Source organism: Polypterus senegalus, chromosome 12, assembly GCF_016835505.1.
Source record: "Polypterus senegalus isolate Bchr_013 chromosome 12, ASM1683550v1, whole genome shotgun sequence".
Lineage (NCBI taxonomy): Eukaryota > Metazoa > Chordata > Cladistia > Polypteriformes > Polypteridae > Polypterus > Polypterus senegalus.
In genome coordinates, this window is record NC_053165.1 from 160,651,351 (window position 1) to 160,671,625 (window position 20,275).

Here is a 20,275-nt window from a genome sequence, read left to right on the forward strand (position 1 = left end):
GTTGTCGAGCTTCCTGCAGATCGTTTATCCATCGAGCCGCTATGGGTCAGGATCAAACCGACGGCCTTTAACTGACAGTGTTGTGTAGTAGAGAGCAAAAGAAAAACGCTTCCCCACTTAAATAAACGGGTGCTGTCTGGGAATCCTTGTGTCTCAGCCTGTCTGTGTCGGGGTTTAGGGAGCGGTACGCCCCCTGGTGGTCCACAACAGCGCACTATATAATAGATAGACAGATACAACTTTGGCTTTTTATAGAAGCTCTTTAAATAAATAAATAATAAATAGTTAGATAAGTAAGTAAACAAACAAATAAATAAATACACACACACACACACAAACACAGAATAGAAATACTCAAACCAACCTGTGTGGCACCAACCATCACCCCACACCGATATCACGTTTTGACCGCCTTTTGGAGTTTGATGTGAACATTCACTGACGCTCCTGACCTGTATCTGCACGAGTCTATGCACTGCCCTCTTGCCACATGATTGGCTGGTTAGATAACTGTAAGGATAAGCAGGTGTACAGGTGTTCCTAAAAATTTGCTTCTTACGTGTATCTCAAAAACATACTAGAAGGGCAAACCACTGCTGAACCTGGAAAGCTGTCTGAAGCAGCCAGGAAAGGACATTCCAGTCAATTCACATATCATCTCGCGTGCAGAAGTTGATGACACCGCAACAGGGCTCACGTTCCAGACAATTGAATAACGGCTGATGTTTTTAAGCATTGTAGGAATTACATCCCAAGGCAGATCTATTCAGTTTGTTATCAGGTACTGTATATGCAAAGCAGTGAAAGACAAGTGTCATTGTCCCCTTGCCAAAAACAAGGGTAATTACAGCTCATGTGACAATTTACAGAACAATCTTACTGATACTGATTGTGGAAAAAGTTGACGATAAATGAATCCATAATGCTTTACGTAGACAGGATACTCTGACCACCTCAAGTCAGCTTTAGACTGGGAAGAAACCGTACACAACAGGTGCACACTCTTCAGCGCGCATTCAAAGGGGCACGAGCTAAACAATTAACTGCCCCTCTTTGTGATTTATGTCAAGTTGGGAAAGGCATTCGATTTGATATTAAAGGACACGATGTTTGCCATCATCTGCTATTACAAAATTTAACAGAAAAATTGTTAAGGCGGGTGGCACGGTGGCATAGTGGTAGCTCTGCTGCCTCGCAGTTAGGAGACCTGTGGGTTCGCTTCCTGGGTCCTCCCTTGATGGAGTTTGCATGTTCTCCCCGTGTCTGCGTGGGTTTGCCCCCCACAGTCCAAAGACATGCAAGTTAGGTGCTTTGGCGATCCTAAATTGTCCCTAGTGTGTGCTTGGTGTGTGTGTGCCCTGCGGTGGGCTGTCACCCTGCCCAGGGCTTTGTTCCCACCTTGTGCCCTGTGCTGGCTGGGATTGGCTCCAGCAGACCCCCGTGACCTTGTGTTAGGATATAGCGAACCTGGGTCTCCTAACTGCGAGGCAGCAGCGCTACCCACTGCGCCACCGCACCACCCCGGACAGAGATCAGTTTTTCAAAATTGCTCAACAAATTGTATGAAAATCCCTTGGACTTTAACTGTGACTTTACAAGCTCTGAATAATGGACATTAAATTCTGGAGGGATAAACAAGATAGGGTGGCACGGTGGTGCAGTGGTAGCGCAGCTGGGTTCGCTTCCCGGGTCCTCCCTGCGTGGAGTTTGCATGTTCTCCCCGTGTCTGCGGGGTTAGGTGCATTGGCGATCCTAAATTGTCCCTAGTGTGTGTGTGCCCTGCAGTGGGCTGGCACCCTGCCCAGGGCTTTGTTCCTGCCTTGTGCCCTGTGCTGGCTGGGATTGGCTCCAGCAGACCCCCGTGACCCTGTAGTTAGGATATAGTGGGTTGGATAATGACTGACTGACTGGCTGAAATTGTTTAGGCTGTCAGAGTACTCTACGATGGTTTGTGCTGCACAATCCTTGCAGGATGGCAATTCTCAGATGGTATTCCAGCCCAACAATGCGGTGCTCCATGGAGATGTCTAATCACCATTATTGTTCATAATTGTTATCAGTTTATGTTAAAGAGAGCTTAGGATTGAAATGGATTTGTAACACTCTTGAGTCATATCTCAATATATTCTGAAGAAAGGCTTAGTGACCCCGACTTTACAGAAGATGGTGCCCCGTTCGAAAGAAAACAGATGGAAGAAAGCAATGAAAAAGCAGGCCAAGTTGGAGTGCAGATTAATGCTGATAAGACAAAGCTAATGGTGATCAGTGCCTCCCAAGACTCAAAAGAAAGCTCTGTTTGTCAACGGTAATGTGAATGTAACTGTTGATGACTTTAAAGTACCTCAGCGTAATGATGTCTGAATGACATCAGAATGAGGTATGGAGGCCTGCAAGGGACAAGTCTGGAGCCCATTCTGGAAACTTGAAAAAAATCTGACAGACACCAAGACATTTCAGTTCATCACAAGGTCCACATGTCTACAGGTTACCGTCCAGCCAAGTTCAAGCACTTTATTGTCATTGTGTAACACAACAAAATGACTTTTTGTGACAGCCGCAAGGTGCATTTAAAGAGGAGGGTGAGGTTAGGAGCACACGCTGATACGGCACCCACCACACGACAAACCAACTCAGGATCCAGATTGGGACCCGAGTGCAGCCATGCAACGGAAAGAGAAGTCAAATAATTCATATATGTTGTATACAGTGTTAAGTGATCAAGTAACCAGAGCAAATTATTATTGCTCAAAGTACAGCAGCATAATGTTAATGAATAGTTCATTACGTATTATATATTGTATGACATTAGTATATTGCACATTACCAATATAGCTTATTGCACATGTTCAAAATAAAATGATCTCAGACTGAGGAGATTCAGAGTTCAGAAAGTTTATGGCAGATGGGGAAAAAACTATTTTTTAGTCTGTTTATGCGTCCACAGATTGACCTCAAGCGTCTGCCTGACAGGAGGAGCTCAAACAAAGAATTTCCAGGATGAGTTTTGTCCTCGAGAATGTTTTTGGCCCTTCTCACACAGCGTGTCTTATACGAGAGTTCGAGTGATGGCAGGTCAGTCCCAGTAATGGCCTCTGCTGTTTTTACGACCCACTGCAGGGCTACTTTAGCAGCCTTGGTGCAGCTGTTATACCTGCAGGCCATCATGCAGTTAGTTACGATGTTCTCTCTCTCTATAGTGCGTCTATAGAAATCAACCAGCAGCTTCTGGGGGAGGTCAGCTCTCCTTAGCTTCCTGAGAAAATCGAGGCGTTGTTGTGCTTTGCTTATTCTAGCCAAGTTGTTGTCAGCCCAGGACATGTCCTCCTAGAAACTTAAAGCTGGAAACTCTCTCCATAGCATCTGCATTGATTGTTGTCGGACTGTGATTGGTCTTTTTAGTGGTCCTAAAGTCCAGAATATTTAAGACCAGGTTGTTGGTGTCGCACCGTGCTGACAGATTCTGAACCTCTTCCCCATATGCAGCTTCATTGTTGTCTGTTACAAGCCCAATGACAGTCGTATCATCCGCAAATTTAACAATAATGTTTGGTTGGTAAATGGGTTGACAGTCATGGATGAATGAAGAGTGCATAGAGAAGAGCCCTGACTGTTAAGGGATAGATGTGCTGGTGGATGAGTCTGCAGCGTCGGGGATAATGGACTATCTGTCCAGCAGATCGCAAGTTTGTGAGGCTCAAGGACGGTGTGAGCAACACTAGGTCACCAATTTATTTCCATTACCCAGCACACCTTGGGCTACAAATGTAATGGCAGGTCATGTCACTGGCAGAAATTCTTATGCACTTAGAATAGCTGTGTGAAGCGGCTGGGATGAGAATCAGCACCTCCAAGTCCGAGACCCTGGTCCTCAGCCGGAAAAGGGTGGAGTGCCCTCTCAGGGTTGGGGGAGAGATCCTGCCCCAAGTGGAGGAGTTCAAGTATCTTGGGGTCTTGTTAACGAGTGAGGGAAGAATGGAGCGTGAGATCGACAGGCGGATCGGTGCGGCATCCGCGGTGATGCGGGCTCTGCATCGGTCTGTCGTGGTGAAAAAGGAGCTGAGCCGTAAGGCAAAGCTCTCAATTTACCAGTCGATCTACGCTCCTACCCTCACCTATGGTCATGAGCTATGGGTAGTGACCGAAAGAACGAGATCGCGAATACAATCGGCTGAAATGAGTTTCCTCCGCAGGGTGTCTGGGCTTTCCCTTAAAGATAAGGTGAGAAGCTCAGTCATCCGGGAGGGGCTCAGAGTAGAGCATCGAGAGGAGTCAGATGAGGTGGCTCGGGCATCTGATCAGGATGCCTCCTGGACGCCTCCCTGGTGAGGTGTTCCGGGCACGTCCAACCGGGAGGAGGCCCCGGGGAAGACCCAGGACACGCTGGAGGGACTATGTCTCCCCGCTGGCCTGGGAAGCATGGGATTCTCCGGAAGAGCTGGAAGAAGTGGCCGGGAGAGGGAAGTCTGGGCCTCTCTGCTTAAGCTGCTACCCCCGCGACCCGACCTCGGATAAGCGGAAGAGGATGGATGGATGGATGGATGGAGTTAGAATAGATAGATTGACACGCTATGTAGTTTGAACACACACCAGAATGACTAAAAAAAGAAGAAAATAAAAAGAAAGAAAACACTTCTGACTCGGCAGTCCCAGTCACAGTGAGGCACTTTACTGACGTATTGCTGTTTTATCGGTTTACCTGCTGCTCATTTATAGAGTAGACAGCCCATAGTGATGGTCAGATTAGGGTTTGCAGAGATGTATGTCCCAAAAGGGACACACTGACTACTGGCCATTCCAGTTGCTGTGGTGGGAGCTGTGGATGTAGTCGTGATGTGGGGAGACAGGGCACTGGAAGGAGGTGGCAGCATGCGGTGTGTTGACAAGGAGGATGAGACAGAATAGTTGAGTCAGGTGGGAAACTTTATTTATTTTTGCAGAAATCAACTTCACATCAGCAAAACCAAGGAGCTGCTTATTGACTTTCACCGCATCAAAGAGCCTCGACGCGTATTCACTGTATTCACTGTTCAGGAAATGGATGTAGTGTATTGCTACAAGTACTTGGGGGCTCATATTAATGACAAGCTGGCCCGGTCTCTTAACACTGAGTTAATACGTAGAGGAGGACAAAGCAGACTCTTTGTTTTCTGGAGACTGGCTGCATTCGTTCAATGTGGGTAGCCGTATATTTTACATCTTCTATAACTTTCTGGTAGCCAGTGTGGTGTACTCAGCTGGTAACATCATTACAGGCTTAGTCATGGGACACACTTTGGACCCCCTGGAGGTCATAGCATAGGAGAGAAATAAAACAAAACTGAGTGCCATTATGAACAACTGCTGTACATCCTCTCTCTCTCTCTCTGACACACTGACGCTTCAGAATTATTCAGAAGAAATGTTTGAAGAAACTAGTGGGAGCTCCTTAATACCAGTGGCAATACACCTATCTAATGTGTCACAGTAACTATTCTATTCATCTTTATCTTTAGCCAAGATCAGCTCAGGCTGGGGAGCATGCACTGGTACAACGTGTCCCTGTACCCACTATACAAAGACACAACTCGGGATCCTGGTTGGCAAACCCATGCAGACACGCAGTCCAGTACTACCCTCTGGAAATGACCATCAATCTGCCACAGCCAGGTGTTATGTGGGTATCCCCTTGGCCTGCTCCAGCCAACAATGAGGATCCTGCGAGTCGAATCACTCTCGGGGAATCGCGCCACATGGCCGTAGTGCTGTAAGAGACGCTCCCTACAATGCAGGTCATGTGCCTCATTCGGGACTCCTTGAGCAACACAAAGTCAAACCAGTGGTGCCCGAGGATTCTCCGTAGAGACACACATGAAGGAGTCCAGTCTTTGTCTCAGGTCACTAGATATCGTCCATGTCTGACAAACAGGGATCACCAGAACTCTAAAGACTTGGACCTTCATCCTTTTATAGAGATGTCAGGAGCGCCACACACCCCTTTCCAGCGACCTCATGACCCCCCATGCTCTCCTAATCTGTCTACTGACTTCATAGGAAGAGTCACCAGAGTCATGAATGTCACTGCAGAGGTAAATAAACCTCTCGACGAGGTTGACACTCTCACTGCAAACAGACACACTGCTGATGGCCGTGCCCAAGAGGTCATTAAAGGCCTGATGTTGGTTTTTATCAGGACCCTCGCAAGCCCAGATTCTCAGACTCTTCGCTCAGCCTCTCGAGACCCCCAATCAGAGCCTCCATTAACTCCATGAAGATCACAGCATCGTCAGCAAAGTCAAGATCAGTGAATCATTCTTTATCAACAGATGCCCCACAGCTGCTGGTCATGGAGTCCGTCTTTAGCCAAGTCAAAGTTTTTCTTTTTTCTTATTAGTAATTCTAGTAAATATTAAAGGCAGTTGCTTTTAGGTTATAATATTTAGTTTATTTATTGAGCTTCTTTAAAAAGCTTAATTTCCTCTTTGGGACAAAAAATAACATCCATCAATCCATCCATCTACTATAATGTGCCTATCTATCTATCTATCTATCTATCTATCTATCTATCTATCTATCTATCTATCTATCTATCTATCTATCTATCTATCTATCTATCTATCTATCTATCTATCTATCTATCTATCTAATCCTGCCAACTACACTATCTATCTATCTATCTGTCTCATATTCCTGGTACTATTATTCTCATGCTAAGGAGTTCACACATAAATATGGAAGTAAATCAAAATAAAACTAATCATGCAGATTTAAAAGTTTACTGTGATTTGGTCTTTCAAAAAGGAAATCACATCCCCGGGGAGTGAAAGTTTATTGTGGAAAAAGACAAACGCTGAGATGGTGTGCACAGCTGGTCTTCTTTTAAAATGACTGAACCTCATAATATTGGTGTTTTTGTTATTTTTGTTCAAAAATGGCACATATAAACTATTTTTCAATGTGTGTGTAATCGCAAGATGTGGATCAATACTCGACAACTTTCTTGGACGTATTCAGCTTTTAAGCTTTCAGTTTTCTTGTAATGCCCCATTAGTCTCCATCCTAAAGTGTTTTTAAAAATGTATAGAAACACTTAACTTTAACGTACTAACCCCTACTCTCTCTGCTGTTCTTTTTCCAGTTTTCTGTGGTGGCGACCTGCGCCACCATCACCTTATCAAAGCACCATGATGTCCTACATTGATGGATTAAAGGCCAGAAGTCCACATGACCGTCATCATCAAATTCTTCAGTGAGAACCCTGACTACCATGAGGACTGATTGAGGTCACTGATGTTAGGTAGAATGCCTAGAGGGCGCTGGGTGGTCTTGTGGCCTGGGGACCCCTGCAGATTTTATTTTTTTCTCCAGCCATCTGGAGTTTTTTATTGTTTTGTTTTTTCTGTCCTCCCTGGCCATCGGACCACCTTACTTTTATTCTATGTTAATTAGTGTTCCCTAATTTTAATTATTTATTTTGTCTTTTTTCTCTTTCTTCATCATGTAAAGCACTTTGAGCTCCATTGTTTGTTTGAAAATGTGTGACAGAAACAAATGTTGTTGTTGTTGTTGTTTAGAACACAATTTCATGTGGCAAATGTGTAAATACCAAGTTTGTGAAGAAATAACTTTGACCTGAAAAATACCAAACTCATCTATTAACACCAATCAATCATCGCTCGAATGCCACGGCCTGTTGTTGCTGACCAAGCGCATCCCTTCATGGCCACAACTTACCCATCTTCTAATGGCTACTTCCAGCCTGATAATGCACAGCGTCACAAAGCAAACATGACAATGTGTTGAGTGTTCTTCAGGGGTATTCCCAGTCATCGAACCCAACACAAGGCCTTTGAGATGTTGGAGAACAGGAGATGAACATACAGCTGACAAATCTGCAGAATTTCCCAGCATGGACCGGAATCTCAAAGGAAAGCTTCCAAGTTCTAGCGGAATCCACACCATGAAGAACCGAGGCGAGTGAAAAGGAGGGCCTACCCAGTTTTAGTAGAGTGGTCCTGAGAGTTGATCAATGAGTGAACATCTTTCAGTTTCACAGGATACATGCTGGAAAGGATGTCTTCCAGTCATTGACTTGTTAACGTTTACATCTGTTTATCCTGCGTCCCACGGGGCATATCCTACGTACCCTTTACTCACCATCCTTGACTTTACAGTAATACCATCCTGGTTCTTTTCTTGGACATTCAACATTTAGATGAACACCAAAGAAAAAATGACCTCTCAGCTCTAACTGATAGATCTATCACATGGCATGTTATGATTTTTTTTAATGATCACCATTGTTAGCATTTCTTCGCAGCAAGAAGCCGACTTCAGTCTGTGACATTCAACACATCTGGATGACAGACTGTACTACCAAAGAATCCCGATTTCCATAATAGAAGTACAGGAGCTTCAAAAAGCACACCATCTGTTCTTCTTCAGAGTGCTTTACCACAACTAATAACCAGCAGCTGACTTTTCTTTAGTGCTTCCTTTACACGTTAAGATGGGTTTGGTCAGGGATAGCCAAAGGGGAAGGCCACAGGCGCTGCAGGGTTTCATTGCAGCCATTCTGGAGGTCTGGAGCTTCTCGCAGCTTCAGATGGAACATCGCTCTAATTCCTTCTGCTATATTAAAGAAGACTTAAATAGATTTTCTAGGGCAACGTTTGATGCAGTGCATAGCTGGCTTGGTTTTGAGATCAGTAGAGTGTTCTTTCTCAGCACAGCTCTTTGAATTTACGACGTAACTTGTGATGAGCAGACGCCGGTACAAATATTACGCACATATTAACACTTTGTTCTCTCCTTTCAGAACATAAGAACAAAAGAAATCTGACCAATGAGAGGAGACCATTCAGTCCGTCACACTTTGTGGAGACCATTCAGTCTATCAAGCTTAGAGGAGACCATTTGGTCCATGGAGCTTTTTGGAGACCATTCAGTCCATGAAGCTTAGAGGATACCATTTGGTCTTTCAAGCCTTGTGGAGACCATTCAGTCCATGAAGGTTAGAGCAGATCATTCAGTCCATTGAGCTTTGTGGAGACCATTCAGTCCATGAAGCTTAGAGGAAAACATTTGGTCCTTCAAACCTTGTGGAGACCATTCAGTCCATGAAGGTTAGAGGAGACCATTCAGTCCATGAATCTCAGAGGAGACCATTCAGCCCATGAAGCTTTATGGAGACCATTCGGTCCATGAATCTTAGAAGAGAACATTCAGTCCATGAAGCTTTAAGGAGACCATTCAGTCCATGAATCTTAGAGGAGACCATTCAATCCATTGAGCTTTGTGAAGACCATTAAGTTTATCAAACTTAGAGCAGACCATTCAGTCCATGAAGTTTATAGAAGACCATTCAGTCCATCAAGGTCATTTTCTTAGCCAATAGCTCAGCTATCCCCATATCTCATCCGGATCCTTCTTAAAGTTTGTCAGGATTTCTGCTTCATCTCCTTCTGCTTTAAATAAATGTGCCACTAACACTGAAGGGATTATTAGGTAGAAGTACATCAGAAACAAGAAGAGGTGTGTCAAATATTTGAAATAGTAAAATTCTATGTCCTTCAATTTAAAATGTTCAAGTCTAAATATTCTTGATTGTAACTGAAGTGTGTTATTCATGACACCCTAAAAGAGGACCATAGAGTGCTACGGCCCTCTAAAAGAATCAAAAATCACATCATATTAGGACTAGCTGGACAAGAACAGCCCATTCGGCCCAACAAAGCCCACCAGTCCTATCCGCTTCATTCTTCTGAAATTACATCAAGTTGAGTTTTGAAGGTCCCTAAAGTCCTCCTGTCCACGTGTGGTGTTATACTGAGTCTTGGGCTTGGGACTCTCCACTGCCCCCTTGTGGTTATAGTAGGTTTGAAACTGGTCATTTTCAACCTTCTGGTAGTGGGCCAAAATGAGCAAAAATATAATCACAATTGTGATCAGCAACCTCGAAATGACAGAAAACGACCCTCCTCACGTGCCAGTATTACCAAATCCCCATTTCTGAGACGTGTCGTGAAATGGAGAAACTTTGTCCCATCGTGTCTCATTAGCGGGTGAAACCCCGGAGGGGTCAGCTGACGTGGCCTGAACTGCTTCCAAGTCCTTGCAATTGACTTTTTTTTTGGAGGATCTTAAACACAACAATATTGTTAGTCAGTCTGTCATTATCCAACCTGCTATAGCCTAACACAGAGTCACGGGGGTCTGCTGGAGCCAATCCCAGCCAACGCAGGAAAAAAACCTGGACAGGGTGCCAGCCCACCGCGGGGCACACACACACCAAACACACACTAGGGACAATTTAGGATTGGACTGTGGGAGGCAACCCATGCAGACACGGGGAGAACATGCAGACTCCACAAAGGGAGGACCTGGGAAGCGAACCTGGGTGTACTTACTATGAGGCAGCAGCACTACCAGAGACTGTAAAGTCGCAGTTAAAGTCCAAGGAATTTTTGTACAATTTGTTGAGCAATTTTGAAAAACTGATCTCTGTCCAGGGTGGCACGGTGGCGCAGTGAGTAGTGCTGGAACATGTCACGGGTAGATCTCATTTTTGGAGGGCTTAGGGGATAGTATGATGGAAAACTCAAGATTGCTAAGAAAACCCCTCTTTCAAAATTTGTATCTTCTGGACCCATAATCAAGGCTTCCCATTCAAAAGAAATGCCCTCCTTAATGGGACCTGCAACAATTCCCTATGGTGGATTTAGAGCAGTGTTTCCATGCTATAACTTATTAGGTTTATTACATAGAAAATCACCTGAAAAATCCTGGACCATCGAGAACTGTGCGAACTGACGACATGAAGAATCATCTTTGCGCTGAACTGGAATCGTCCTCACATAAATCAAAGTCATCCAGACAATCTGGATCTGCATAATTAGATCTGGACCACCCTGTGTATATATATATATATATATACAGGTCCTTCTCAAAAAATAGCATATTGTGATAAAGTTCATTATTTTCTGTAATGTACTGATAAACATTAGACTTTCATATATTTTAGATTCATTACACACAACTGAAGTAGTTCAAGCCTTTTATTGTTTTAATATTGATGATTTTGGCATACAGCTCATGAAAACCCAAAATTCCTATCTCAAAAAATTAGCATATTTCATCCGACCAATAAAAGAAAAGTGTTTTTAATACAAAAAAAGTCAAACTTCAAATAATTATGTTCAGTTATGCACTCAATACTTGGTCGGGAATCCTTTTGCAGAAATGACTGCTTCAATGCGGCGTGGCATGGAGGCAATCAGCCTGTGGCACTGCTGAGGTGTTATGGAGGCCCAGGATGCTTCAATAGCGGCCTTAAGCTCATCCAGAGTGTTGGGTCTTGTGTCTCTCAACTTTCTCTTCACAATATCCCACAGATTCTCTATGGGGTTCAGGTCAGGAGAGTTGGCAGGCCAATTGAGCACAGCAATACCATGGTCAGTAAACCATTTACCAGTGGTTTTGGCACTGTGAGCAGGTGCCAGGTCGTGCTGAAAAATGAAATCTTCATCTCCATAAAGCTTTTCAGCAGAGCTATCTCCTGATAGCTAGCTGCATTGACCCTGCCCTTGATAAAACACAGTGGACCAACACCAGCAGCTGACATGGCACCCCAGACCATCACTGACTGTGGGTACTTGACACTGGACTTCAGGCATTTTGGCATTTCCCTCTCCCCAGTCTTCCTCCAGACTCTGGTACCTTGATTTCCTAATGACATGCAAAATGTGCTTTCATCCGAAAAAAGTACTTTGGACCACTGAGCAACAGTCCAGTGCTGCTTCTCTGTAGCCCAGGTCAGGCGCTTCTGCCGCTGTTTCTGGTTCAAAAGTGGCTTGACCTGGGGAATGCGGCACCTGTAGCCCATTTCCTGCACACGCCTGTACACGGTGGCTCTGGATGTTTCTACTCCAGACTCAGTCCACTGCTTCCGCAGGTCCCCCAAGGTCTGGAATCGGTCCTTCTCCACAATCTTCCTCAGGGTCCGGTCACCTATTCTCGTTGTGCAGTGTTTTCTGCCACACTTTTTTCTTCCCACAGACTTCCCACTGAGGTGCCTTGATACAACACTCTGGGAACAGCCTATTCGTTCAGAAATTTCTTTCTGTGTCGTACCCTCTTGCTTGAGGGTGTCAATGATGGCCTTCTGGACAGCAGTCAGGTCGGCAGTCTTACAGATGATTGCGGTTTTGAGTAATGAACCAGGCTGGGAGTTTTTAAAAGCCTCAGGAATCTTTTGCAGGTGTTTAGAGTTAATTAGTTGATTCAGATGATTAGGTTAATAGCTCGTTTAGAGAACCTTTTCATGATATGCTAATTTTTGAGATAGGAATTTTGGGTTTTCATGAGCTGTATGCCAAAATCATCAATATTAAAACAATAAAAGGCTTGAACTACTTCAGTTGTGTGTAATGAATCTAAAATATATGAAAGTCTAATGTTTATCAGTACATTACAGAAAATAATGAACTTTATCACAATATGCTAATTTTTTGAGAAGGACCTGTATATATATATATATATATATATATATATATATATATATATATATATATATATATATAAAATGTACCAAGCAGTTATATGGGAATAATGTATTTTTTTCTTTTTAACAATATTTTCATCATCATTTTTATTCTACTTTTCCAGATATTCTAATTGTTTAATTAATCCATTATTTACTAATTAGTGGGTCTGATGCTACAGTAGTTGTAGCCTTTCATTATTCTGTGTTGTTTGCCAGCGTGTCTACTCGGCTCATGTTTAATTGTCATTAGCTGAAATACCCGGTGTTGCCTGGGAGGAAAATACATTTTTTTTTAATTGTTTGAGAAAAATATAATTAAAAAAAACACAACTTAAAAAAAAATAAATTAACAAACAATGAAGACTCACTAATGTGCTTGTGTTGCGGTCTTCTATGTATGTTATCATCCAGTTGGCGCTCGTAACCGGCCAACTCTATTTCATTTCAGATAGATAGATAGATAGATAGATAGATAGATAGATAGATAGATAGAAGTGAAAGGCACTATATAATAGATAGATAGATAGATAGATAGATAGATAGATAAAAGGCACTATAGATAGATAGATAGATAGATAGATAGATAGATAGATAGATAGATAGATAGATAGAAGTGAAAGGCACTATATAATAGATAGATAGATAGATAGATAGATAGATAGATACTTTATTAATCCCAAGGGGATATTCACATTTCAAAAGTAACAGGCGGGCACGGTGGCACTTAAACATAAAGAATGCAGGCAGTTACCTCCAGTTCGCCCTCTAGTGGTCGTTCCGAGTGTCGACTGGATGATAGCCTGTATACAAGACCGCAAGATCACCCCCCACAAGGGGGTGGGTTCGGGTTGATTTCACCCAACAGTATTTTTAGTCGACCAATGAGAAACATGTGTAGTAAGTTTAATGAAAACCGCTCCAGCCATTCGGAAGTGATGCTGGAACACACACACACACACACACACGCACATTGACTTGTGTATATATATAGACCTGCGTTCGCTTACCGGGTCCTCCCTGCGTGGAGTTTGCATGTTCTCCCCGTGTCTGCGTGGGTTTCCTCCCACAGTCCAAAGACATGCAGGTTAGGGGTATTGGCGATCCTAAATTAGCCCCAGTGTGTGCGCCCTGCGGTGGGCTGGCGCCCTGCCCGGGATTTGTTCCTGCCTTGCGCCCTGTGTGACTCTGTAGTTAGGCTATAGCGGGTTGGATAATGGATGGATGGATTTATAGATCAATAAGATACAACGAAGGGGAAAAACTGCACAGAGAAAGGGCAAAATATAATGAAACCAACAAAAGAAAGTTAAGGATTTAAATCGATAGCAAAAGCAGAAATATTTCTAAATGTCTTATAAATGTAAAAATCATGCTGCCGTGCTTTTCTGAATGTAGAATAAAAGAAAAATAAAGCCAGCTAATTCAATGAGATCAGTGCTCTCAGGTGTATCAACTGATTAGGAATCTCGTTGGAACAAAAACCTGCAGCCACAGTTTGGCCCCCAGGACCGAGTTTGGGAAGCACTGATTTGGAGTCAGTCGCTTATTTGGCTATCAGTCACTTCAACGCCGTGCCAGCCATTATTGAGATCCTATTTTAAAAGCCCACAAAGCAGTGTACACACAAGTCCATATCGGGCGCCGTTTAAATCTGGCGAGCTGTGGCAGATTTCGAATGTGGGCAGTGACGCCGTCTTCGTGTCTCGGGCTGACAACTCGGCCGAATGTCATTTGCACGTTAGCTGTGAAGTCTTGATTTACTTGTGCTGCTTTTTTTTTGGTGTTTCCTGAGTGTGGTTTTCCGGTGCTAGTTACTGTCTTCTTGATGCTTTAATTAAATTCTGCCCGTCATAATTCTTTTGCTTCAAAGTTAACGCCGTACATGCATCCACCGTACAAATGCTCTCATTTCAGTGACATTATGCTTTTTATTTTTAACAGATTTTGAAAAGAGGTTTTAGTGTAATTCTAAAAAAACAAAACTGAAGTTCTATAAATAAACTAAATAAATAATAAAACAAAACAGAAGATTGAAAAAACGCAGTCATGCTGCACAACTTGCAGGCTTTTGTCAGCACATTAAAGGAAATGAGCGGCGCTCGTTACACCACGTGACCTCGTGACGCGCACCCGCTGGAGTGTCATCTGCAGTTGTCAGGGCAACCGAAAGTTACATCGGTGGCAAAAAAAAAAAAAAACGGCCAACACTTAGGGGCTTTGGATGAAACCCACTTGAACGGAAGTGAGGTAGAAGGTGCTGAACATGTCGCCAGAAGGCTCAGAAGTAAACACCGCACTTATTAAAATAATACGAGTGACGGCTGGCCGTCGATTTATTCATCGTGACGTTCACAGGAAGATGAAGCTCATCCTTCAGCATTAGCATTATGGCGGATTGGTGGCTCACTGGTGTCTGCAAGATTGGTATTGGGAAAGGCACTATATAAACAAAATGTATTATTATTATTGTCAGAAGGGATCCTACTTGTTATAAAATGTGTTACTCGTCTTCCTCCCCTATTCTGCTTCTCTTCTTGGTGGTGCCCACCACCTGCCAAGTTGTTTTGACTGCCCAAGGTATAGTCAGCTCTGATGGAGGATCACAGGAATCGTAGGGTAGAAGGGGTCCTGTCATCGGATGGGCACCAACAAGGAATCAGATATCACAAATATATGCGGTGGGCTGGCACCCTGCCCAGGGTTTGTTTCCTGCCTTGTGCCCTGTGTTGGCTGGGATTGGCTCCAACAGACCCCCGTGACCCTGTAGTTAGGATATAGCGGGTTGGATAATGGATGGATGCCGAGTGGCGACTGACATGACAAATACGTCCCTTTCAAATGAAGTCTCCAACCCAACAAAGCGTCCAGTAAGCGAAGGGGTCCGAATGCTTTCTGTATCCCACCCCAGTTCGCATAACTGTAATCACAAGTCGCATTTTTATTGCTCCATTTTAGGAAAGCCCCAGCAGCACAGATAAAGTTTCGCTTCGCCTTTGTGTACACAACATTTATGATTTGATGGCTCGTGTAGGGCAGCTGAGAGCCTCCCGGTCGGATTTTTAAGGAACCAATCGGTGGTCTCACTTCCTCAAACAAGACAAAAAAATTAAAATGGCCGAATTCTCACTGACACTTTGTTCATCTGTGATGACTACACTTCATGAATGTATAATTAAAAATGTTTTATGTTCCGCAGTCACACACACTACAGTTAAATCATTCTTGATTAAAAAGTGGCAGCGTGTGTTTTATTCCTAATCTATTAGATTTCCTCCAGTTGGAGATCAGATGAAGCCAAAGAGAGCTGAGAGCCGAGAGCCTACGCAGTGCACTTGTTAACCTGCTGCTCGCCGTTTTAGTTATAACCCATGACACGTCACCCGCCTGAGCTGACACGGCGGCACCGTGCTGCACACAACCCTGTGATGCCCCTCGACTGTAAAAGGCGCTATATAACACAAAGCATAGTCTGTTAATGACCTCTTCTCACTTTTCTAACATTTCCTAACCTGTTTAGCAGTTGGAACCTTCAAGGCAGCATGAAGGGAACACTGCAGGGGATGGATGCCCCTGGCACACATACACACTCACTCACACACACACACTCTGCCAGTCTAATCATTTTAAACCAAACACTCTTATCTTGGTGATAAGAGAAGAAAACGGGTAGCCGTAGTGCCGGAACTCAAGGTGGTCTTGAGAAGAAGAAACAGGGCCAACCTTAGACCACCGTGCCACCTGCATCACCTCCCTTCATCTCTTCATTCCCAACACAAGGATTAACCATCCATCTCTCCCTTCTCTGACCTCCTTATGAAGTCCAAAGTCACAAGAGCGTTGGCGCCTGTCCTGCTAGCACCGAGCGAAAGATGGGAACCAACTCTGGAAAGGGCAATCCGTCCATCTCCGTTATTATAATTCGGCCAAGACCAACGTGACACAGGGCACCTGTGCCCCTAATTGGAACACATGCAACACAGATGCAGTGACTTGCTTATGGTCACAAAGTGGTGTCAGCAGTGGGATCTGAACCCACCACCTCAGGGTTTGAAGACCGTAGTCTTCACCAGTACACCCACAATCAAACTTCATCTCCCATAATTCAGTTGTGGCTACAATATGAGTGAGTGCTGAGAGGCATTATAGATAGAGAGCACATTATATAGTGCCTTTCATATCTGACTATTATTTAATACTCTTCAGATCTCTCTATTATAGAGTGCACTTCATATCTATAGATCTTTATTTGGCATATAAATCCTTTTATCTCTAGTTTTCCTTTTGCCTACAGCGCCTTTCAATTACATCTTTTATTTCTATTTTATCTTTTGCATATAGATAGATAGATAGATAGATAGATAGGAAAGGCACTATATGATTGATAGATAGATAGATAATGTGAAAGGCACTATATGATTGATTGATAGATAGATAGATAGATAGATAGATAGATAGATAAATAATGTGAAAGGCACTATATTATAGATAGATAGATAGATAGATAGATAGATAGATAGATAGATAGATAGATAGATAATTTATTAATCCCAAGGGGAAATTCCCATACTCCAGCAGCAGTATACTGATAATAACAATATTAAATTAAAGAGTGATAACAATGCAATGCAAGTTAAAAAATGCAAGGTGGGGAGTGCCAGGCAGGTATAACAGACAATAACTTTGTATAATGTTAACGTTTACCCCCCGAGTCGCATAGTGTGGGGTCTCCTCAGTCTGTCAGTGGAGCAGGACGTTGACAGCAGTCTGTCCCTGAAGCTGCTCCTCTGTCTGGAGATGATCCCGTTCAGTGGATTCTCCATGATTGACAGGAGTCTGCTCAGCGCCCGTCGCTCTGCCACGGATGTCAAACTGTCCAGCTCCGTGCCTACAATAGAGCCTGCCTTCCTCACCAGTTTGTCCAGGTGTGAGGCGTCCCTCTTCTTTATGCTGCCTCCCCAGCACACCACCGCGTAGAAGAGGGCACTCACCACCACCGTCTGATAGAACATCTGCAGCATCTTATTGCAGATGTTGAAGGACGCCAGCCTTCTAATGAAGTATAGTCGGCTCTGTCCAGTTTATCATCCAGCTGCACTCCCAGGTATTTATAGGTCTGCACCCTCTGCACAGTCACCTCTGATGATCACGGGGTCCATGAGGGGTCTGGTCTCCTAAAATCCACCACCAGCTCTTTGGTCTTGCTGGTGTTCAGATGTAGGTGATACCATTTAACAAAGTGCCTTTCCTATACTGTACATCTCCTTTTATTGTATCTTTTGCATATAGTGCCTTTCACATACATTTCCTTTTATTTCTTTTTTCCATTTGCCTATAGTGCCTTTCATGTCCACCTCATTCACATTTTATGTCTATTTATTTCTCTATCTTTTAAATCTATTTTTCTTCTGCATGCTGTGATGTTTGAAGTGCCTTTCTCTCTTTCTTATACATACAGTGCCGTTTATGTCGAGCTCCCTTAAATAACTAATATTTTACAGTGCTGTTCCATCTACCATATAGCGCCTTTCACATCTCGTCCCATCACTCTCTACTCTCGGCCCCCTTCCTGTCAGTCTCACACATAACACACAAAAGGAACTCGCCACCTGCGGCCCACTGACAGGCTGCACTCACCTGTCACAAACACGCAGACCAATTGGCAGAAACAGACGACACCTCCACAGTCAATGACACTGAAGCAGCGAGATGCATTTGCATGACATGAGTGATGTTGCCGGCCTTAGGCAGGAAGAACAATTTGCATTTGAAAAACGGCAGGAAAATGAAGCCAAATGCTTACCTGTCCCCTTTCTTTGCATGTCCATTGTACGGGGTGGTGTGACCAGATAGCTCTTTTCACTTCCTTTTGGCTCTTTTGAAGTGACAAAAAAAAAAAAAAAAAAAGTGCCCGCCTTTGTCTTTTGCTTTAGCAGTTGATTAGCTCCTCCTTGACAAATAGGAAGTATTTCACAAAGTAACCACAGCGGGCACGAAAAAAAGAAAGCCTTGTCTTATTAAGGTAAACGTTTGAGGCCGCATGTGCTTATCCTGCCATTATGCGTGTGATGTGACCTCAGGTTCTGAGCTGAAGGTCTGGCCATGGAGGTGGACAAGTAGGCAGTAGGGTCTGATCTACTGGACTGTAAACTCTAAGGCTGGCGGCCCACCTCTGTCTGACCGTGTGACCAGTCGACGTGGCTTTGGGATGAGCGATGAAGGCAGAGCTCCTGGAGAAGAACCCACACGTGCACCAGGAGAACAAGCAGACCCCATAAAGAACATGACTGGGCAGCCAACTGAGCATTGACCACCCTGCTGTGGTGCTGCCCCTTATTGTAATGTAATAGCTATTAATTATATGGCAGCTTTAATATCTCTCCTTGTATATGTATAATATGGTGCCTTGCAAGTCTGTCTATCTATTATATAGCGCCTTTCAAAGCTATCTATCTGTCTTATAGTGCCTTTCACATCTAGCCATCTGTCTGTGTATCATTGCTTTCTATATACAGATACTGTATATTCATTTATGTATATTTATGATATACTACCTTTCAAGTCTGTCTATGATATAGTGCCTTTCACATCTATTCATCTATCTGTATATCAATATATGAATTATATACCTTTTACATGTGTCTATGTAGATGTAGTGCCTTTCAAGTTTGTCTATAATACCTTTAAAATCTCTCTATTATATAGTGTCTTTCACGTCTGTCCATTTATCTATCCAATCTACAGTACGTATTATACAGTACCTTTCACATCTGTCTATTGTGAACCTGGCCCGGACACAGACAGGCGGACATGTTGTTAAAACACCACCACACGTTTATTTACACTATATACAATAATTGGTCACAAAGACCCCAATCCATTGGTCACTCAGACCCCAGTCACATGCACAAATACCCCAATCACAGTCCTGGCCACAATGCCTTTCTCTTCGGGCCGCCTCCACAGCTCTCCTGAGGTTCGTCCTTCCTCCTCCCGACTCCAGCCTCGAATGATGGGAGACGGCCCCTTTTATAGAGTCCCCGGATGAGCCCCGGGTGTTCCCGGCATTCCTCCTCTAGCCACGCCCCAGCGTGGCGGAAGTGCCGGCTGTCCTCCCGGCAGCTCTCCGGCGCGTCTAATTCTTCCCCCCAGCACTTCCTGGTGTGGCGGAAGTGCTGAGGTAACAGGTCCCAAGGCATTGGGGCGCCTCCTGGCGGTGACCACGGGCCCCTACAGGGTGGAGCTTCCATGCCCTCTACCCGTGGCCCCCAAAGCAGCCAGGAAGGCGACCCCCACGTGATCCAGGGTGGGCACAGACCCACATCCGGTCCCTCATGGCGTCCCGGCCGGGTCATGGCCCCTGGCATCCCTGACAATATGTATATGTATAATACAGTGGCTTTACAATCTATCTATTCTATAATGACTTTCAGATTTAGCTATCTTTGTATTATATAATGCTTTTCAAACTCTCTATTATATAGTGCCTTTCACATCCACCCATCCATCGGTCTATCAATCTATTATATAGTACCTTTTATATCTGTCTATGCATATGTATAATATAGTGCCTTTCATATCTATATGTGTGTGTTTCAATGCATAGTGCTCTTTATATCTGTCTATGTATACGATATAGTGCCTTTCACATTTAGCTATCTTCCATCCATCCATTACCCAACCCGCTATATCCTAACTACAGGATCATTGGGGTCTGCTGGAGCCAATCCCAGCAAACACAGGCAGGAAACAAACCCG

At 43.9% G+C, this 20,275-nt stretch overlaps 1 protein-coding gene across 1 annotated transcript in view; it reads right to left on the reverse strand.

Moving 5' to 3' along the window:
• The window catches only part of arhgap33 (Rho GTPase activating protein 33), a 113,671-nt gene extending 95,264 nt beyond the window's left edge, over positions 1-18,407 (reverse strand). Inside the window, exon 1 of the mRNA XM_039770539.1 lies at positions 18,321-18,407. Within this exon, the coding sequence (XP_039626473.1) occupies positions 18,321-18,345 (25 nt within the window). The 5' untranslated portion in view covers positions 18,346-18,407. The remainder of the gene's footprint in view (positions 1-18,320) is intronic.
• Between the last annotated feature and the right edge of the window lie 1,868 nt (positions 18,408-20,275).